Genomic DNA, 23283 nt, shown 5'->3' on the forward strand with positions numbered 1-23283 from the left:
CATGACTAAGGGGGTGGTTCTTTAGTTCGTTGGAGCTTGGAGTTGAGGCCGAGAACTCTGATCATTGGCAGAAAAGCTTGTTTTTCATCGGTCCTGCCTCCACTCCTGGCTGCTTCTAAGACCTACTTCTGGTAAAAGGTTATTTCCCAGATTTGCAATTTTCCATGATTTTCTGTGTAGGTACAAGAATTTTGCATTGCTTTCTTTTTCTTAGTTGGCATTTAGAACAACTAGTGCAGATGTCATCCTACAGTTTACTATTATCCTTTACATCTTCATGGGCTTGAAGAGCATCAATGTCTATAAATCAATATAAACAAGAATAATGACCATTTCCTGTTTTTGTGTGTGTGTGTTTTACTTTGTTCCAGAAATTGTGTGCTTTACATACTAGTATAAAACCTTAAAGAGTCAAGCTGCATAAAATTAACTTCCCATTTATTTTGTAGGCTTGAAATTTTAAAATATGGTTTTATTAATTTTTAGAGAGAGGAAGGGAAAGGGAGATAGAAACATCGATGAAAGAGAATCATGGATCGGCTGCCTCCCGCACAACTGCTACTGGGGATTGAGCCTGCAACATGGGAATGCGCCCTGACTGGAATCGAACCAGCAACCTCTTGGTGCATGGGCCAACGCTCAACTACTAAGCCACAGTGGATGGGCCAGGCTTAAAATTTTACACGATTTTTTAAAGGATGCTAAGCATTTGTATTTCTAAATTTAATTTTATTAGGCAAGCATATCGAAGCACAAAACTCTATCACCCTGTTTTTATGTCTTGTTACGTATGCAGGGAATATAACAGTTACTCAAAATATTTGTTGATCGATCCAACTTAATATATTCTATTTGATTTTGGATTTCCCCTTTATTTCCTTGATTGTCAGATTTAGCTCTTAAATATTACCTCCCTTACCTGCCTCTTCTCAAAACATAGCCTTCAGGAGTGTCTTTAAGGTCTTTGAGGAGAGGGTCAGAACAAAATTCTGGATCTTTAAGGTAATTTGCCAGCATAGTTTTGCCTGCCTTTCACATGAAGACTCAAACAGATGGTTGTTGAAACTACTATTCTAGCTGTGGGTATAGAAGAATCCCACTGCTGCTCCTTCTCTTCAAACCAACATGCCGAACTTCCCATTCCTCAAACTTCTAACAGAAAGGATCAGTGTTGTCCAATTATAGATTGTTAAATTGCTAAAAATATGTAACCCTTCCGTAGACAAGCTGATTATGCTACCTTTTGGTCAACTGAGTTGACTTACGGATCATAAAACCAGTGTAATAGGGTAAAAAGTCAAGCTTTCATTTCTGCAACTTCAAAAAAATATTCAAAATTATTCTTGACCAGAAAAAAGGGTGTTTTCTATTTTTGCTGAGTCTGTGGCACTCAAGGGACCCACATAAAGGCAGCTTTGCCATCTGCACTGTGAGTTATAGGATTCCACCCCTCCTGACCTCACTGCGCAACACAAAGAGCTAGGGCATTTGGTGTGGATTTAATTGGCCATTTCAAATATCAAAGCAAATCTTAAGATATTGGCTTTTCTTTCTCACTTTCTGTCTCAAAAATAAGGTTATGGAAAGCCAAAATAACCTGTTCTGATGAACCAATATTGAATGTAGAAGGTTCAATTAGACGTAAAAGCCTTACTTATGGCATGATTAATTTAGCTTTTCTACTCAAAAGTAAAAAGCACCATTCTTAAGGCCAGCTAATAACACCTTTGTACACTCCACTCCACTAAGGTAGTAATAAAACAGTGTTTTCTCTCCACTTAGTCTGTCTAGGGCTTCATTTAATGGGTCAGGAAGAATGTTGCCAGAGAAGTATGTAATGAATAGAAGATACACCAACTCCCAGAGCTAGAAAGGCTGATGAGCAAGTACAGAGCTGTGGGATGAGCACTTTCCATCATCATGATAAACCTTTAGCTCCAACATTCTAATGTAAAATTTGCTTTAAAAATATTTAGCAACACACTTCATGATCTCCTGGTTCCCAAAGAGAAAGTTAAAAATAAACTATAATTTAGTTTAGAAAGCTTGAGGTATTTATTTAATTTAAAGCAATTAGCTATTTGTTGTGAGGACTAAGTATATATACAAACTAATTTAGAAAATACCAGGTTGTGGAATCTAATAAACATAATAAACTGACAAACAAAACAGGCCCAGAGGCATGGATGCAAGGAACAGGCTGACATATCTCAGAGGTGTGTGTGTGTGTGTGGAGGGCGGGTGGAGGTGGGGAGGGAGGAATAGGGAATGGGGGATGGGAAGAGATTAACCAAAGAATGAATGAATATATATATCTCCATCCAATGGACACACAATAGTGTGGTGAAGGGACAGGGGGATTAAGGGGGGGGAAATTGGGGGATATCTTCAATAATGTCAACAATAAGAAAAATAAAAATAATTTAAAAATAGGGAAAATCCTAGGGAATTTAATGCATACTAGTATTATTTTAGAAAATGCTGCTTATTCTCTACCATAGGAAAAGGTACACACAACAAGTAGTCAACAGTCATAATGAAACACTGCCAGGAGAGATGAAAGTTCATTTCCCCCACAAAGAATGAATCAAGTAATTAAAATACCATTTTACACAAATCTCATGCAGCAGAATTTTCAAAGAGCTCATGTTTAAAACTAGCTTTATAGCTTATTCTAACAGCCAAATGATAATTTTATAGTCAAATTAGAAAATGGTTTAACTGATTAATTAAAATAATGGCACTATCTTAAAAAATGTATTTCTTAAAGGACATTAAAAGCCAAACAAAGAATATTTGGAAAATGCGATTTCTCTGATAGCACACATACATAACACCCTGAACAATTACTTTTTCTGATATGAAAGAAATAAAAAACTATCAATTTTACATGGTATTACATTTATCCCCCATTTCCTAATTATGGAAAAAAAACCACAAAAAACCCACAAGTGTTCTTGGACATCGCAAAAGGAAAAAGAAAATAAAAGTAAGTCCGAGTGCACTTCAAATATCACCACTGGACACGACCCTACAATTTCATTCACAAGCTACCCTCATTCTCAGTGTCTGTTCTTGACATTCTTGTTTTGGTCCCGCTCTTTCCCACGATGTCCACGAGGCAAGCTAAAGTCTCCAAGCCTTAGGGTGTGGGGGGTATCTACTCAGAGAACAGACCAATAGGTCTTGTGCCCACTGTTCCTGGCACAGAGTGAGCGTCATGACAAGTCACTGTCCTAACTATGCCCCACCCCCCCAGGGCCGGGGACACTTCTGGTAGATACACTGGTCCCCTCCTGTCAAGTGTGCATCTGTGGACTCCTCGGAACAGGCTGGTGCCGTGTGTACCCACCCTGCAAGCAGTCTTGATAAATGGGGGTGGAAATATCACACTAATATTTAAAATGTAATTCAAGACTGCAGATTGCATCTGAGGGTCAGAGTGTGTGCATCTCGAAACTCAGTCTGTGGGTGACAAATCAGGACCATAAGCCACTGAACCCCCGATTCTGGCACCTACCTACAAGACATTCCCTACAAGTCTCTGGCTGAAACACGGAGGATTTAACAAAAAACACTTCACCATTTCGTCTCTACTACACTGTCACTGTATGGCCACCTAAATCCCATCAAAACCATGTACCTCATGCCTTTTAGACGCAGTTACTTACTTTTACCCCAGCCTAGCACAGGCCTGCATGTGCAGTAAGTTTAGTAGCTGTCAGCCACAGGTGGCTACTGAAATGTGGCTAGTCCAAAGGTGTGCTATAGACATAAAATACACACTGGATTAGGAAGGCCTGGTACCAAAAAAGATTATGGAACACCCACTAATAATCTTTATACTGCTTATAAGGTGAAGTAATTTAGAACTATTGGGTTAAAGAGGCTACATTATTAAAAGAAATAACACCTGTTCTTCCCTTTTAATGTGGCTACTAGGAAGTTCAGAATTACTTCTCCTGTGTTATACTTCTAGTGGAAAGTGCTGGTAGAGGCGCTGTTCATTTTATGCCACTGGCTCTAAGGGACACATGCAGGCTGGTCCTCGGAAGGCCTTGCCATGATGACAACACAATGCAGCGAGGCAAAGCACCGAGCACAGGATGAGCAACAGCACGGATCTCTTGTCGCTCGTGCAGGCACGCACAGACAGTCCCCAAGCAGCGGGGACTGTTTCACACCGGGGAAGCTGGTACTGGGAGAGGTGGTTTGCTTGGGGCCAGAGCTGGAAGGAAACATGTGGGTCTGACCTGAGCTCACACTTATTCACTCCCCAACACCATGCTGCCTCTCCCTGCAGGTTTTCCTGAGTGTGGGAAACTGTCTGGCAAGATTGGAGACCACCACATCTGGGATGGAGCGTGAGGGGCAGGGAGAACCTTCCAGGTGGACCAGACCAGGGGGAGGAGAAAGAGTGGGTAGCCTCAAGGCTGAGGCTGGCCTCACAGGTGAGAATGGGGAAGCAGTTTGACTGGCAGGTGGGGAAGTGTGGAACAGGGACAGGTGTCATTCCAGGGACGGCAGCGAGGCTGATGGACCAGGAGTGGCAGAGCCTATGTCCCAGGACAACAGTTTAGGCGCAGTGGTCGGCAAACTCATTAGTCAACAGAGCCAAATATCAACAGTACAATGATTGAAATTTCTTTTGAGAGCCAAATTTTTTAAACTTAAACTATATAGGTAGGTACACTGTTATTAACTTAATTAGGGTACTCCTAAGGCTTATGAAGAGCCACACTCAAGGGGCCAAAGAGCCGCATGTGGCTCGCGAGCCGCAGTTTGCCGACCACGGGTTTAGGGGGATGTGATGAGGCTCTGGAGGGGTGCTGTGGGAAGGCAAAGAGAAAGGGGGAGCACCTGTGATAAGAACTGGAGCCTGATGCAAGCTGAAGGTGGCGTCAAAGCTGAGCCAGCAGTTCGGCATGTGTGGGAATACGTGCTGTAGCAGACATGAGGCAATCCAAGGGGGAGTGGGAAGGGAGCGGTGCAATAAAAAATGCCTGCCATTTGTGGCTTCAGGCAAACCACTCGAGCTTTCCACCAGTACTGGAAAGCTGTGAACAAATAATGAAACTGAAATGGAACTGAAACAATGGGAAAGCAATTATTATGAGACTGGGGAAGAGTATTGTGTTCAGTGACAGAAACACTTCACTCTGGATAAATTATGAGGAGAACCAGTCACGGTGGTGTAGCATCACTTCCAGGGTTCCCAAGATGCTATCATCTCAGCAGAGGTTCCTGCAACACGAGCAGTGACTCTCAGAGCAGTGAACGTGCATGCCTGCTCCCGGCTTACAGGCCTGGCGTGTGGCTCCTTCGTCCTCCCTGCTGCCAGGATGGGCCTGCCTGCTGCGTCCCCTGCTGTTTGGCATCGCTGGCCTCCTCGGTGGTGGGGAGTCTGGCCCGTGGGCCTTGCCTGACCACCTGGTTGCTGCAGTTAATGCACCCTCCATGTCAGGCAGGGAAAGTTAACTTAGCCCTAGCTGGGGTCATGCAGTCACTCCCCGGTTTCAGAAGAGGTGGCGAATTGAGTCCATAGGTGATCTGAGGGAAGGAGGCTTCCCAGGAGCTGGCTGTGCGAACTGAAGACCTGTGTGAGCCACGAATGCTGCGCTGTGGGGCCCGGCCCACTTACTCCATTTGCAGGGGCTTGCTCCTGCTGTTTAGATTTTCCCATCTAACAGACACCAGTGATAGCTTTTTAGTCTTTAAAGAACATGAGGGCTAGCCTGTGTTCCTGTGATTTTTCAGGTACAAAGGTGGATCACAGCACCTTTGAAAAGATCTGTCCATTTCTAGAGATCCATTTCCACGGAAAATAAACCAGCTTCCAATCCCAAAATGCTGACTGAGATTGCCCGGAAGGGGTGCACAGGACAGCCGGTCTGTTGGGGGAGTTTGTGAACACGAACAGGCCACAGCAGTGGAAATCCTCCTGAGAGCATCACTCTGATGCAGAGGCAGCGAGAGGGCAGCGGCCAGTCCACCCAATTGTCCTTCAGGTTACTTCAGCTCCTGACACAGAAGTAGGGCATCTACACTGTTCCGTGCTGACTTTTACCTCTCCCAGGAATGTGCTTATTCATCTGTAATTGCACTCACTCCTCAACCTCGTTGTTTGGTGTTCACAGAAGCTTAGAGACAAGAGTGCCTCCAGTCCCACGCCTTGGGAAATTACAGACTAAACGCTGCAAAGAATCTGAAAAGAGGGGCCTGAATCAGGGTCTCTTGGGCATCTTCTTTTTAGATTTTTATGAGGAGCCCTTATCTTTTGTGCATTTACTGGCTTTCTGGTCTACCAAGGGAGCGCGGCATTATGGGACTGTTCTTGTGCTGAGAAACCTACTCTGAACCGTGGCTGACCACCTGAGTTCGGAGGGGACCTCCAAGTCTCCCCGCTTAACGGCCCCATTCTGTTCAGCATTCAGAAGCCCCCACACAGACAGAAAGTTGTACTTCATGTCACATTCCTGTGTTTCCTAAGCAACCTGAAGCTTTATGATTACATCTGATCACTAGTGTGATGTGGCTGTGCTAGTGGCCAAGCTAAACAATACTTCTCTATATTCCTGAGTAAAATTCAAAGGGGATATGCGGTACATTTTTTCTTTTACCTTTCTGGTGGGAATTTAAAAGAACAAGGGAAATGACACCTGACAATGGCACCTCAGATTCTGGGCCTGCCCTGTAGGTGTCAGGGTGGGTAGGAAAGGAAGAGCTCCACCTGCACGCCAGGAGCCCGCCTGGACTCAATCTCTGGACCCCCTTTCTCTTCTCTTGTATGGGAGTACAGGGCAGGACAGAGAACTTATTTAGGGTTTTTTCCAGCTCAAAGTTCTGCGACTCTGAATTAGGAGTTATCCGTTTATAATAAACCGTTTTTCATGATACTATTACATTTTTTGCTTATCATTTTACTTATTACCAATTTTTATGGTTTGAAATGCTCAGTAAAGAGAGCACACATTTCTATTGCTCTTGTTTTATAAAGTGGGCCAAGTGGTAAAGATCCTACTGACTTGGGCTGGGAATTGCAAGGGGATACCGCTAAATTTGTGAAAACTACCCAGGCAGCTCCTGAAAGTTAAGTGGACCAGAAAAGGCAGGATAGAAACCAACAGTACAACTCCTCTCTGAATCAGAGAATAAACGACTGTTTTAATGGCACATTAATTAGGCCAAGGGGTCATGTTCAGTAAATTGTTTCATCCTCTAATGGCAGGATGAAACAATGCATGTCCACTAAGCCCTGGCTCTTTACAGGATGCTCTGCTGTCTGCTGAACTTTAGCCTGCCCACCTGCCCTTCCTTAGTGCATGACTCATTTTCTTATTTATCTATTGCCTAATTAGAAATAGGAGCTAATGACCAAGAAGGAATATGCCTCATTTCATGTTCTGCATAGTATCTAGAATCCATTGCTGGCATCCGAAAAATCTAAAAGAAATGTGTAGAAACATTTACTTAGCCATACGGATGACTAATCACTTGCTAAATTGGAAGTAATATGACTATAGCTACCACTTTAACCATCTTACGCCATAAGCATCTATAAATGCAAGCGGCGGACCTTTTTAAATTAAATTCAAAATATCGTGGCAGTTAACTGGTTAAAAAAGTCTATTATTATTCAAGAACAAAGGCTACTTTTTGTATTTGACACCAGTGTTAATGGTGGTAAGAGACATGTGATAGTTTGGGGACATTTGTTTCATTAAAAAGTAGGCCTCCAGATTTTGTGCAATATCTCTTCCATTTCTATAGTCTTAAAAAAAATGATGCTTTTAGGATGCTTAAAAACTAGAAACTCATATTTACTAGCTTAGGAACACTATTTAATTATCTTGAACAAATGAGTTCAACAAGAACAAATGAGTTCCTTTGTTCCATCAAAAACAAATGAGTTATTTTCTAGCGACAAGATGTTCCTACTTTCCACCCACAGTCTGTGGCCCAGCATTCATCCATCTTATAACCCAATGAGGGAAACCATACTTCATCCAGCTTTCAAGTACCTGTGCTTTCTTTTTTTAGAAAAAGCAACCTCACCCTGGGCACCCACATATATTAACAATTACTACAAAAAAAAAATCGTTGATTAGGTTTCAACCTGGAAAATGTTCAACACAATGGAGAAAACGCAAATATCATGTTACATATTAGAGAACTATTTTAATTAACAGTGACAGCCCAACTGTCTTGCGAAAATACAGTTGGCAAAAAACATTTTCCCTTTTATTTCCCTGCATAAAGATGTGGCCAAAAATGCAGGCCCTGGGCAGTCATTAAATTTAAAGCAAAGGCGAGGCATCTTTCAAAGAAAACAGCTAAAATTTTTTCATTTAAGTACAATAAAATGTCAGACTGAAACAAACGGGACTAGGAAAAAAGGCTGTGGATTGATAATTAGGTAGAATTACTCGATATTAAGGATAATAGAACACCTAGCTTCAAAGGGATAGTAATTTCTTCAAATAGTACAATACTGCGAACATATCAGTTCATTGTGCTTCATCTCTCCATGATCCCAAGTTGAATGCAATTTGCACTGAAGAACTCTTAGGCACCCGACCAGTGTAGCTTAATAGATGAGTGTCAATCTATGAACCAGGAGGTCACGGTTTGATTCCTAGTCAGGGCACATACCCAGGTTGTGGGCTCAATCCCCAATAGGGGGCGTGCAGGAGGCAGCCGATCAGTGATTCTCTCTCATCATTGATGTTTCTTTCTCTCCCTCTCCCTTCCTCTCTGAAATCAATAAAAATATATTTTAAAAAAACCCCACAAAAACAATTCTTAGGCTACACTTATAAAGTCCGAGCATCATGCAAGGCTGTCCAGGGCCACAGTAATTTGTAGAAGACACTGGCAGAACACTGAAATTTGGAAGGATATTGTTCTATTTACAAAGGGGATTTTATAGAGATGGGCAGCTGATATGGAACATTGGGTGACAGGGTCACATGCACCCTGCCACCCATTTTGAAACACACATATTTTAATGAGGATGGTTCAGATGGGGACACACTTTCCTGCTTAGGAGAAAAATGGGAGGCTGGTTCCAAATGCTAGATGTCAGCCACCTGTAGATGGGGGAACAGGTCTTCTCCTGCAGGGCCATTGCTTGGCAAAACGAGCTCCTGAGGGCACCTCTTCCTCGCCTTCTCAAGTCACACTTAATGTCTCCTTGTTGCTTTTGAATAACCCTGCTGCTCAGCCTTAATTTCATGAAGTAATGAGCTCCCTGTCCCTGTGAGTTCAAACACATGATGGGCAGTGATTTTGTGTGAAAGCTGTACATGGGATCCATGGCTAACTGGGCAAAATGAATTCTGAGGTTCCCCTCCAACCTTGTGGTTCTGTAATTTAAAGACAGCTTATGAGTACTTGGCTTGAGGAAGAGTTAATGAAAGAGCTCAAAGATCTTCTGATGTCATATACACGCAACTCTGCTAGATTTATATTATGACTCGGTCGTTTCATGTTAGCTAGATAATGTTTATAAAGACATTAAACTTGGCTGACATCTAGCCTTTGGAACCGGAACTCACTTCTGAAGTCCTCTGGGCCAGCTCCTTAAAACGTGGCAATTGGGTGTTTACACACTGACCACACCTATTCTAAAGTAAAGACTACTTTTGAAGAGAGTATGTCATAAGTAATCAGTCCACATATGAGAATAAATTGTTAGGGGTAAAATTATATAGTCATAAAGAATTCATAATTTCCCCTACCCTACAAGTATGGCGAAAAAATACTTCTTAAAGCCTAAAAGCTATTGTCAGCTGTTTCTAGAAAAGAAATATGAGGTGGGTGCTGGTGTTACACTGGAAGCAACATAATCTATTCAGGGAAATGGCTCTCTTGGAATTAGGAAACACTAACATCCTCCTTTCAAGGCCAGGGTCCATGTTTTCAAACAGCTCGTGTTCTCAGCAACGAATACTGCAGCCACACAGAAATAGAAAAATATAGAGGAAAGGATCTAAATTAGTACTCACATCCAGAGTATAAATCAGGAAAATTAGTACATAAAAGCCCTTCGTGGTGAAGGCTGGCTCTGCTTCAAATAAATCTGATTTATTCTCAAATGAAAAAGAATCACAAAACCTTCATATACTTTTCTTCCTGTTTATCACTACATCTTACAAGCTCCTAGAATTCAGCTCAAAAAGTCCCTGCTACTGTTCCTCCCAGAGACAAACACCTCAGAAACAGAGCTCCAGCAGAGACCTATTCCTCCTATGACAGAAAATGAGAAGAAAGCTGCACATTAAGAATGTAAGAACCAAGTCACGATTAATCTGCCTAGTTAATCAAAAGAGAATACATCTGAGAGTGTGAGCTGGCATGGCCATGGCATACTCAGCCCCATGTTGGGCGCCATATGTGCCGAGCCAGCTCAGCCAGGTTCAGAGAGCCTGAGAGGGGGCGGTGAAGGATTGAGAAAAGACAAACAAGAGAAGAAAGCTGGGTCTGGGTGGGACGCTGTCCTCTCTGATGGAGAGCTAGCAATAGCGCCACAGCCTGAAAGCCATGTCTATATTTTATAGCCAGATTCCACGATGCAAAGTAAGGGCATGGTCAGGATGTTTACAATGTTCTAATCTACTCAATTACATGCACCTGAACTCTATCAAGCCCACATCACTCAGCCACGTGGGACCACAGGTTCGGACCATAGGTTCAAGATTACAACTATGGCCTTTGGCTATAATTGTGCTGGGAGGGCTTTGCCCTCCAAGCTGGGACTTGGCACATCGCTTTGCCATGAGAGGACCGTGCCCTCTCATTAGTCCGAGGCTTGAACCTGTACAAACACTGTAGCTGCTCTCCACAAGGGTGAGCTGTGGTCCCTGGATCACCGCTGACCCCTCGGGGAGCCACGTGCATCAGTCGGCAGCCTTGTTGGTTGCATAGGTGTGTTACTGGGAGAAGATACTTGGACATTACACACAAAGTGTGAAATGATGGGAACAAAACATCAAACAATGAGAGAAGGCACTCATTGACTGCAATACCGCTGTCTCCTCTGTGCCTCCCAACAGGGAGTGCAGGGCAACGTTACCACAGTGATTGTGTGGACTTCCAGGATGAATACTCTTAATTCTATTTAGCTTCTTCTACTTTCATTTTGTATATATACACGCATACATATATATGCAGGTGTAAATAATTTATTTTTTGGTGTGAAAGCATGAGATGTCTCAAAGTATTTTAGAAATAGAGAGTAAATACTAATAAATCAATATGCAATTTAGATGTGTTAATATTCAAACAATACTAAGGCAGGCAGCACAATCTGAATACAAAAGTTTTGTATCTTATTTGGAGTGCAGGGTACTGTATGGTGAACCTAATATTTTATGTGGAAGTTAGTTCCTTTGAAATATTAGATTCATGATAGTTTGCTACATTCCCAAATGTTATTGAATTGTAGCTGGCAGAACCTGCAGCTCTGATTTCATAGTGAAAGCCAGTAGGGAATGGGATTAATTTTGAAAAAAAAAAGTTGTTAAAAATATTTAAATTAAATATTTCAAGCATGACAAATAGCATAGCAATTATTAAACAACACCTAGGTATCTACCATCCAGCTTTGTTAAATATTAATTGTTTTGTTTCAAATTACTTCTTTTTTAAAGACACAGAGCTAGATTACAGCCCCCAATCTCAATTTCTCCAATACCCCCATCCTGTAACCACTATCATGAATGTATTATCATTCCAACGAAAACTTTTAACTTTATTGCATATGCATATATCAAAAATAATTTAAAGCCTCAACCTGCATATTTATAAAAATAGTATCATAATATTTCTGGAGATTTACCCATGTTGCTATAGGTTGCTTTAATACACTTATTTTAACCTTGTATATGCTTTCATTGTGTGAGCATACTGCCATTTATTTAATCATTTGCCTACCAATGAACATTCAGTATTTCCCACTAATGCTCTATTATAAATAATGCTGCCATTTATTTGCCCTCCAGCAGAATCTTTCTTTTGCTTTGACCTCAAGCACTCCTGCACCTACCCGATGGTGTTGTAATGTCCAGTCTCTCAAGACATATAGCTCAGTTCCTCCTGTCTCTCACTCTTCACACTAGTCCGTCATGACTTGACCATGAATAGTTCTCTGTTCCCTCTTCTGTACCACCCACCTCTTCTATTATTGATAGAGCTCAAGCTGTTGTTGTCTTTAGACTCCTGACGTCCTCATAGGCCTCTCAGATGCTAGGCTCATCCCCTTCCAATCAACCCTCCACCTGCTGCCTGAGGAAGAATGCGGTTAAAAGCCAAAACTGGCCCTGTCCTGCCCTGCCTTCATCCCCACTGCATGCGGGACACAGACCCCTCATTTAGGTTCCCCAAACAAGGCCTGCATCTCTCTCTGGCCTGGTCTCCCTTCAGCATCCTCTTCTGGCTGGTTCCTCTGACTTTACATCCATCCCATGCTGGCTCTGAGCCTCTGCTTATGACTTGAAGTATCTCCTCTGTTTACTGAGCCAAAGCCTCCTCATCCTTTAGGACAACTTCAGTTTCATGTCAAACAGGGAACTTCCCTACCCATTCACACTCTCTGCTCCCAATGCCTCTTTAAAAAAATAAATAAATAAATAAATTTTTTTATTGAGAGGAAGGGAGAGGTAGAGAGAGAGAGAAACACCAATGATGAAAGAAAATCACTTATTGGCTGTCTCATGCATGCCCCCTACTGAGGATCGAGCCTGCAACCCAGGAACGTGCCCTTGACTGGAATCGAATCTGGGACCCTTCAGTTCACAGGCCGATGTATCCACTGATCCAAACCAGCTAGGGCCCAATGCCTCTTTAATGAGTCCTTTAACTTGCCATTTTTCACTTCCATCCGCAGGACCTCATGTTCCTCCCGAGTCTGAGTGCTACCTGAGGGCAGGGACTGAGTTCTATTCATACCCAGGTCCTAGGAAAGCATCTGAGGTACTAACAGGCATTAGGACTTGGGCTGAGCTGAAATGGAAGGCAGCTGATCCATTAAGTGTAGTATTTTATTTTCAAAATAAAGGAGAGACAGTCTTTTTAAATGGAGATTTACTATGGAATACATAATAAAAACGACTTTCCGCCCTCTATGAACAAGACATCTGTTAGCTGACACTTCTACATCTCTAAGCATAACTATTCTAGCATCACCAGAGAGCCTTCTGAATCATTGCGTTAAATTATACTCAGCCTACGTCACAGTTGTGAGCACTATTTCATCTCCTATCTACACCCTCCAACTCCTTCACAAGGCACCATACAAGGGCACAGTCCAGACCGTTTCAGCATTTCCTCCAGGAAAGATCACATTCTTTACCCACCTGTAACAAGCTCCCTTACTTCTGCATCAACAGATTTTCTCAACAGTCTCAACAAGGCAGGTATCCCACCAACATTCTTCATTGCTATTTTATTTTCATCTGTTGACTTGCCAAAAACAAGATTTCGGAGGGCACCACAAGCATTCTTCTGAACTTCCAAAACTCTGTGGTCCAAAAGGTCAACCAGATGCTTGATTCCCCCTAACCTACACACCTAGAATGAGAAATATTAGGTACCAGGCCTAAGTGACATGAGATTCAGCAGTGATCAAACAAAAGTCTTTTATAAAAAGATCACAGGAAATGGACAACTCCAGATAATTTCAAAAGGTTACTTTTCATTCTACATAACCCATCTTTTCTAAATGTTAAGGACACTATCGAAGATGCAGCTCATTTCCTGGGTACATGACTTAAAAAAGGGAAGGGCGACCAAGGTGGATTAATGGCAGGTGTAGGTAGCACAATCCTACTCCAACCCTCTGAACACAACAGGGATGTGCTTCCACTCTCGAGTGCAAAGAACAAATACACAAGCACAACAAAGCTATATGCAGGGTTGGAAATCACACAGAAAAGGATCTGTGACTAAAGTCACTGGATTCTTAGAACTGTTCCTCTAAGCTACTCTTTAAATTTTCTTTCATTTGTCAATTCATTCGTACATTATGTGAATATTTCTAGACTTTATTTACTGCATCCACCTTTAGGTCCGCAACTGGTATGTTGTTTTACGTATTAAATTGAGGAAAAACACTTAAGTTCTATGTGAAATTGCAGGGGGTTGGGGGATGGCTTAAAATGTTAAAAGAAATAATCTGTATGACACAGGACACCAGCCAATAACCAATGACTCACTGTGTTTCTGCAAATGCCAAAAAACGTAAAAATGTGAACTAAAATATTCCTATATGTTCCGTATTAGTAATGGTCATAAATCTTCAGTAATTTTACTTAATTGTATGTTGGCACCAGTCTTGACCAGAATCTCATGAAATACATGAGCTCATTTGTTTTAGACATACTATAATTTTTATGCAAAATACTTTACAAATGCAGTTTAAATTGATCTTTGCTTCATGTTTTATATTTTTACAAATAACCTAATGAGTGGACACATAATTTCAAAGTGCTAAAAGCACTCTAAGAAATATACTTATCCCAGTTTTTCCTGAGAAATATTGAAATGCACAATTACAAAGTGAAAGCGTCCTTGGTATCAGAATCCCTCTAAAAGGGCATCTGGTAATTTCTTAAGCACGCAGGCATGCGACTGCTAAACGAAAAGCCACTGTCTTTGCCTGAGGCCCCGGCACTGGGTCCTGTACCTCCATCTTGACTTTGTTGTCACCGAAGCACAGGTGCTGCAGGTAGGCCGCAGCGTTCGCCTGCACGGAGGGGAACTGGTGCTGCAGCATGTGAATGACCTCAGGCAACTCGGGATCACGCCAGGCAAACTCCCTGCATGAGGAAAAGACAGCTTCAGAAAGGAGGCCCATGTTTTTAACAATACAAAACATTTGACATAAGAAAAAAGCTCAGCTGAGACCAAAATTGGAAGTTACAAAAGTCCTAAAATACAAGTATATGTAAATAATTTTCCCCCTGATGAACATATGCAGAGGCCCAGATGCTTGGGATCCTAAAGCAGTCATGATGCACAGATGCACAGAAAGAGATTCAAGGGGACAGACAAGTTCTTAACATGAGGAACGTTCTCATTTTCCTTGCCTTGATTCTAATTCTATGCCTCTCTACCTATAAAGAAATTCGCAAGGCTCAGGTAAATAAGTGTACTTTAGCTAGGTGAGATGTCACGCTTGCGGAGAGGATGAAGGGCTGGTTGAAATACACAGATGGCAAATGTTGTGGGCCTGATGATTTTCAACAAGTGTCATGTTTATTGGCTGCTCTTGATTATAATTATAAGCAAGAAACACAGAAAGTTATTAAAAGTATTTTCTTATCAGCAATCCTATGTGCAGAAAATTGAAACACTGCTGGCATTTTCTGCTGGTCTTTTTTCAAAATATGTGCAAATGTGCACATGTGTGCATACAGAATTTTTTCCCAAGAACTGGATTATTATTGAATAGCACTTAAAATTTCATGAGTATTCTATGTATTCTGTGCCAGGCACTATTCTAGGCATTTTATCCACATTACTGGTAATTTACTCTTATAGCAGTCTTATGGATTTGGAGACCAAGGCAGAAAGATGAAGCGACCTGTCTAAAGTCACCCAGCTAGCCAAGAGTAGAGCAACATTTGAACTCAGGCAATCTGAACTCAGAGCCTTGAAGCATAACATCCTGTGTTATCTCTCCTACTTCCTATAAAAGAAGTATACAATTATACTAAGCATATATACTTTTACATTTTGTTTTTTCAGGTAACATCACACTGTCAGAATTTTCAGATGTCAACTGATTGCCCCACTATTTGGAATCCTTTTTAAATATGAATTTATGCTTATACCATATGCAGACCAATTTCTTACAAAAAGTTAAAAAAGCAATAAATTCACAGACTTTGATTACAGGACAAAGTAAATTGTTAATCCAAAAATGAATTAATATTGAATAAACTTTTTCTCCAGCCCCACACAATTACAAATTATTTTCTTGTTATGAGAACTTTTAAGGTTTACTCTCCAAACAAATATATTTTCAAATATAAACTACACTGTTGTTAACTATAGTCACCATGCTGTACATTATATCCCTAGGAACTATTTATTTTAACTGCAAGTTTATAGCTTTTGACAACCTTCACTCATTTCTCTCACCCCCAACCCCTGCCTCTGGCAACCACCAATCTGTTCTCTGTACTGATGAGTTTAGTTTTGTTTTGTTTTTCCAGATTCCACATATAGGTGAGGCCATATGGTATTTGATCTGGTAGTCTGTGTCTGACTTATTTCACTTAACATAATCCTCAGGGTCCATCCATGTTGTTGCAAATGGCACGATTTCCCTTTTAATGGCTGAATATTCCATTTGTACATATACCACATTTTCTTTTCCCATTTATTTCTCTATGGACACTTAGCTTGCTTCCACAAAAACATTTAAATTAACAACCCAGTGATATTTCTATTGCCCAGTTTTTAAAAAAATATATTTTATTGATTTATTACAGAGAGGAAGGGAGAGGGATAGAGTTAGAAACATCGATGAGAGAGAAATATCGATCAGCTGCCTCCTGCACACCTCCTACTGGGGATGTGCCCACAACCAAGGTACATGCCCTTGACTGGAATCGAACCTGGGACCTTTCAGTCCGCAGGCCGATGCTCTATCCCAGCCGTGGGCAAACTACGGCCCGAGGGGCAGATCCGGCCCGTTTGAAATGAATAAAACTAAAAAAAAAAAAAAAGACCGTACCCTTTTATGTAATGATGTTTACTTTGAATTTATATTAGTTCACACAAACACTCCATCCATGCTTTTGTTCCGGCCCTCCGGTCCAGTTTAAGAACCCATTGTGGCCCTCGAGTCAAAAAGTTTGCCCACCCCTGCTCTATCCACTGAGCCAAACCGGTTAGGGCTTGCCCAGTTTTTAAAGGCCTAGTGTCTCTCTTGGTCTTGGAAGGCTCCATTCATTAACAAATATTTAGTGAATCCTTACTAGGCTGCAGGTGCTAGAGGTACAAACATTGAATTTAATTTGGTTTTATGGATGCCGAACTGAAGAGTTTAGTCTTAATACCAGCAACAAATTATTAGTTATTTATTTTACTGGCATCAGCATTGGGTCAAGAGCTTTACATACATTATTTTATTTACCTCCATTGTTGCCCCATGAGGTAAACACTATTAAATAACTTTAGATATAGACAAAGAACCAATGAAGTGGTGAAGGTTAGTGAAAGCCAGGTGGTCTATAGACATGGTGAGGCAAAAGTAGGTTTACAGCTGTTTGTATGAAAAATACAAAAATTAACAAATAACAATACAAGAATAAACTGTGTTTTGTGTACTCACCACCGTAAACTTACTTTTGCCCCATCCTGTACTGTCAGCAACAGAGAGCTAATGGAGGTTGTGAAGCAGAAGACTGACAGAATGGGACATGGTCACATTTATAAGGAAGATACTCATCCATTCTCTCTGTCTTGCTAGGGCCACTCTAATAGCTTCCTACATGTTCTCTCTGCTTCAAGCGCCACCCCTCCTCTCATCCACTCTTTGCACAGCTTCCATATGATCCTCTGAAAACTGAAGTCAGTGGAAATTTCTGGCTTGGAGGACAGCCTGGATGACCATTTCATGAATAGACATTAAGAACACCACAAATGGCCCAGCCAGTGTGGTTCAGTGGTTGAACACTGACCCATGAACCAGGAGGTCATGGTTCAATTCCTGGTCAGGGCACACGCCCGGGTTTCGGGCTCAATCCCCCGTAGGGGGCATGCAGGAGGTAGCTGACTGATGATTCTCCCTCATCATTGATGTTTCTATCTCTCTTTCCTTCTCCCTTCCTCTCTGAAATCAATAAAAACATTTAAAAAACAATTACGTTAGCTGAAACCGGTTTGGCTCAGTGGATAGAGCGTCGGCCTGCGGACTGAAGGGTCCCAGGTTCGATTCCGGTCAAGGGCATGTACCTGGGTTGCGGGCACATCCCCAGTAGGAGGTGTGCAGGAGGCGGCTGGTCGATGTTTCTCTCTCATCGATGTTTCTAACTCTCTATCTCTCTCCCTTCCTCTCTGTAAAAAATCAATAAAATATATTTAAAAAACAAAAAACAAAAAAACAAAACAAAACAAAAAAAACAATTACGTTACACAAGAATGTAATCTTTGAAAGACGGGAATTACCGCAGGAGCCTCATATTCACCTGGCTTTCTGCCTGAGGGCACTTTGGGATTGTAGCATAAGAAGCACAGACCCTTAAGGAAAGTATCGATGAGCTTAGTGAGCTGAGAGAGACTGGAATTTGGAGATGCCAAAGCGGTTAGAACTTGTAAGGCAGGGCAATGGAGAGCAAGGAACTATGCAGAGCAGATTCCACATGTGTGTGGGAGGATTATTTACAAGTTCGTAGTTGAGTGTTGGGCTGTGCATGTATAGGGCACATGTACAGGTTCGGTGGAAAGTGGCTGCTGCAGGACTGAGAGCTAAGCAGGTGCCTGCTTTGACAGCACGTTGGCTGAAAGTTAGAGCTGAGTTTATGCCAGGTGATGGTGGACTTCCATCTCAGTCAGAGTGCAGACCTTACTGAGCACCTAATCTCACAACCATACCAGAGAGTAAGGGCCATGTGCTAGGAGTTAAACAAATCGGAAATAGACCCGTCCTAACAAAGAACAAAACCAATCTCAACAGAATCAAAAGCGTCTGCCAGTAATTGAGTTATCTGCCACAATAAAACCTCAGAACCCTAACAGGAGACAGCATAATCCTGAGTCCCTACAATGTATCATCCATAACAGTTCACACATAATTTAACTGGTAGGCCTCAGAAGAAACTAAAAAATATGACTTACAAAAGTGTAAAAAACCCAAATAATAGAAACAAACCTAGAGAAAACCTAGATGTTGGAATTATAAGAAGAGGACTGTAAAATGGTTATTATAAATGTGTTCAAAGTCTTAAAGGAAAAGATGTATATAAGAACTGAATAGATGGGGAATATTATCAGAGACATGGAAACTGTATAAGGAGAAAAAAAAAAGAACCAAACGCAAGTATCTGAAATAGAAAAAAATCACTGGATGAGCTTTAAACGTATTGGAGACTGTAGAAGAGACAATAAATTTGAAGACAGATCAATTAAATAATCCAATCTGGAGAATATACAGAAAAACAAATTTAAAAACCTGAAGAGAGCTTCAGTAACCTGTGAGATGTCAAGTTATCTCAGAAGAGGAAAGTAGTTTGGGACACAAAAAATATTTAAACAAATAATGGTGGAAAATGTCCCAATTTTGGTAAAAATCATCAACCAAAATTTAAAGAATCTTAGTGAATCCCAAGCAAGTTAAATGTAAAGAAAACTATACCTAGGCCTCTCACAGTAAAACTGTTAAAGTTAAAGATAAAGAGAAAAACCTGAAAGACAGCCAGAGAGAAGATTCATTACATAATGAGAACAATGATACAAATGATGTCTGATTTCCCATTAAAAATAATGAAGATCTGATGACAATAAATGAACATTTTTTAAACTACCAGGGGGGAATTATACCTATCTATCCCAAAATTTATATCTAGCAAAACTATCCTTTAAAAACGACTGAAATTAAAACATTTTCAGGTTTAAAGCTGAGAGAATTTCTTGCCACTAGATATGCAGCACAAGGAAGGCTTTTTAGTTTGAAGGGAAATGAGGAGAGATAAAAAACTGAATTTATAGGAAGACAGGAAGAGAATTATAAATAGTAAATATGTAGGAAAATACAATAACCATCTTTTATACTTCTATTACTTTCTTTAAAAGACAATTGACTATTTACTGTAAAAATAATAACAGTATAGTATGGATTTTATAATGTATGTAGAAGTAAAACATTTGACAATATATAAATGTCAAGGAGATGATAAATGAAATTATCCCATAGAACATGAAAGATTAAGCCCTGCTCAAAAAACATCACCAGGATGCTGTCACTTTAAGTCACTTTCCATAGGAAGTATTTTTGTTACTCCTTTAAGATGTATTGTTAGTACTAGTAATCATTTTGCTTCCAAACTAGAAAACTATTTTAAAAAACCCTCATAGATCTCCTTTTATATAGAAAAAATGAATAATTTCTTCAGTCTTACAGGAATTTTTCAGGCTAATTATAATGTAACATTAATCATAAAGTAAGTAGGTTTAGAAGTGAGTAAACACTTAAGGTTGCCATTTTCAAAACAAAATTAAATAATAGTTAACATAAGCTTTTTATTTAGCTTTGAATATTCAAACTTCAAATTCACCTGGATTCCAGTTTCAGGTAGAAAAAATACACCTGTTATTATAAGATAATCATTTATTCATCTTACAAATGCATTATCAGTAAGCATTCACATAATCAAAGCTAGCTATAACTTTTATGCATTAGACTATGAAATTATCATACTATGAATAGCTGAAATATATTATCATACATGAAATCCTTGTTTATAGTGAATCAACTCACATCAGAGGTCAGAACTGAATTCTTCAGGGACACATGTTAAACTCAAAGCTCTAATCACATCACTGCCTCTCTGGGTAGCTGTTCTTTTCTCTGTAGGTTCAGCCAAGGTATGGTCTAAATGACCTATAATTCAAAGCCCTTTTTAGGATTTCTCCATGTATTAGGGTGCCATAGTCTTTGTCATTTTGAATTTTTTAAAAACAAAATCATGTAAAAGTATTTCTGAATTACATTAGAGGTGCTATTAGACAAATTGTTTTACAAAATCCTTAAAATGACAAAAAGGTGGCAAGCAGAATAGCAGAATCAAATGTATATATAAACCATAAAGAATTTTAGAAAAAAGAGTTAAGTGGAGTGGTTTTAGGAAAGCAGTGGGCTTCCCATTTAACTCAAAAATACCTTTAGTTATTTTGTTTTAATAACCAAAACCTCACTGATGCTTTTATTTCACATTCATTAGAATAAGTTGGTAGGTTGATAAAAATGAATTGATAATTATAACAATTTTCCACTGAAACAACTATCTGTGGGCGAAGAGTGAATGAAATCTTGCTAATATATGCCTTAAAATAGCACTCAAGCTGCTTAAAATTTAGCAATAATTTCACTTTTACAGAAATTAGAGTTCTCTTTCAGTTTCTAAACATCTTTATTTCCAGAATATTTCAAATGGCTTTCATTAAAGATGAGGCCAGCCTGTAAAAAGCAAGTACTAAATGACTCATACTTATCTTAATAAAACACATTTTCTACATGTCCAAATAAAATTTACAAAAGGAAACATTTATTATTTGCCAAATATTTTTTGCTTATGAGAACTTTTTGTAAATGATTTTCTCTTAAATGGCATAGAGCTTTTTGAAGGACCAAGTTAATAAAAGCACAAAATAGCATTGATCAATATGATTAAAAATGTACAACACTGGTCTTTCCCATTTAAAACAACCATATGCGCCGAAACCGGTTTGGCTCAGTGGATAGAGCGTCGGCTTGCGGACTGAAGGGTCCCAGGTTCGATTCCGGTCAAGGGCATGTACCTTGGTTTCGAGCACATCCCCAGTGGGAGATGTGCAGGAGGCAGCTGATCGATGTTTCTCTCTCATCGATGTTTCTAACTCTCTATCTCTCTCCCTTCCTCTCTGTAAAAAATCAATAAAATATATTTAAAAGAAAAAAAAAAAGAAAAAAAAAAGGTGTTTATTTAAAAAAAATAAAATAAAAAAATAAAACAACCATATGCATTTCCTGAAGTCCTCATCTACGAAGTCAGTCAGGAAAAAAGAAAAAGTGGTAAAATGATCCTTTAAAAATCTTCTGTGTGATTCAGACTAAGAGGACAGACCAGAGAACTATCTTGGTGAAGTATTTCAATGATGAATGCTGCAGATATTCAGACAAGACCCATGCATTCTCTAACCTATTATTAAAGCACTGAAAGAAGGAATCCATCTTCCTTCTTTAAATGAATTATTTAAAATGAATTAACCACAATGACTTACAATACTGGAATGCAACTGGAAATATTAGAGATAAGGAGTTACTGATCTTATAAGAGTCTTGGCAACTTGAAAAGAAGTGAGAATAAAGAACTGGTTGGCTTCTATAATCCTACAGCATTCTGAAGACACATAACAGTACTTGCCTGGGGTCTTTCTGAATGCTATCTATTGACGGGGATCTCGTGGTGCCATCATCGGCCGGTGCCGTGTGCTGAAGTCTGGTATAATTGCACTCTTGCACTCGGTATTGTATTGGCCTGTAGGGCTCCGCATAGGTAGCTGTTGTGTTTAGATTATAGTTATTTCTTTGGTATGTAAGGGTACTTCGTTGGCTGGACGTCCTTTGCAGATTTCCAATACCTACCAAAAAGTCAACATTTATTTTAAAAAGGTTAGTTATGTTTTCCGTGAGGTGATACTTATCAAAGTCAAATGTTTTCAATTTCAAGGATTATAGTTTTTAACAACTGTATAACTTACTTACTTTTAGATTTTACCAATCTAGCTCATTAGCGCTAAAAAAGCACTTCAGTTTTTCGTATATGCTAACAATATACACTAACAATATCATGCTGATTTTATTAGCAGAAAAGAGTAAAAATGAAACTATAAATCTGATTCATAATAGGTCTTAATATGTTTATTAAAATTCAGTAACAGCAAGAGAAACATAAGAAAAAATTAAACTAATTTCAAAATTTCATTTTAGCAATAAAAAACAAGATATGTCAAATTTTCAGAAAATTAAAACTATCAAACTTTTAATAGTGTATGTAGGTTACTCTGCCATACATTTCATTTATAGACCTGTGGATTTTGATAACTTGGAAAGTTCACTTCACAAGAAAGAAGACTGATATATCAAATTCGACCATAGCTACTTCCTGAAATTATTGCATGATCCTATGTATAAAGATACTGTACAATGGCCCAGCCGGCATGGCTCAGTGGTTGAGCGTCGATCTATGAGCCAGGAAGTCAAGGCCAGGGCATATGCCTGGGTTGCAGGCTCAATCCCCAGTGTGGGGCATACAGGAGGCAGCTCATCAATTATGCTCTCTCATCACTGATGTTTCTATCTCTCTCAACCTCTCCCCTTCCTCTCTGAAATCAATAAATATTATTTTAAAAAAGATACTGTACACTGTATTTAACATTTCTTTTCTAATCATTGCAGTAGGTATTTCTCCAATGAGTGAAATTCCTGCAATCAAAGAGTTTAATAGCATTAGTTTCTTAATCCTATTAAGAAAATGCTCAATATACAGAACATAAGTGAAATATTTCTGCACTAAC

General features: G+C 39.9%; 1 protein-coding gene across 5 annotated transcripts in view; it reads right to left on the reverse strand.

Annotated features, from left to right (window-relative positions):
* The window catches only part of PKP4 (plakophilin 4), a 245882-nt gene that overhangs the window by 26461 nt on the left and 196138 nt on the right, over positions 1 to 23283 (reverse strand). For all 5 annotated transcript variants that reach the window (XM_070422943.1, XM_070422942.1, XM_070422945.1 and 2 more), the window contains 3 exons: positions 22131 to 22347; positions 14684 to 14816; positions 13356 to 13569 (listed from right to left, as the gene is read on the reverse strand). In XM_070422943.1, the coding sequence (XP_070279044.1) occupies positions 13356 to 13569; positions 14684 to 14816; positions 22131 to 22347 (564 nt within the window). The remainder of the gene's footprint in view (positions 1 to 13355; positions 13570 to 14683; positions 14817 to 22130; positions 22348 to 23283) is intronic.

The sequence above is a fragment of the Myotis yumanensis genome, unplaced genomic scaffold (assembly GCF_028538775.1).
Source record: "Myotis yumanensis isolate MYYU_CA2020_CCGP unplaced genomic scaffold, mMyoYum1.0.hap1 SCAF_8, whole genome shotgun sequence".
NCBI classification, from domain to species: domain Eukaryota; kingdom Metazoa; phylum Chordata; class Mammalia; order Chiroptera; family Vespertilionidae; genus Myotis; species Myotis yumanensis.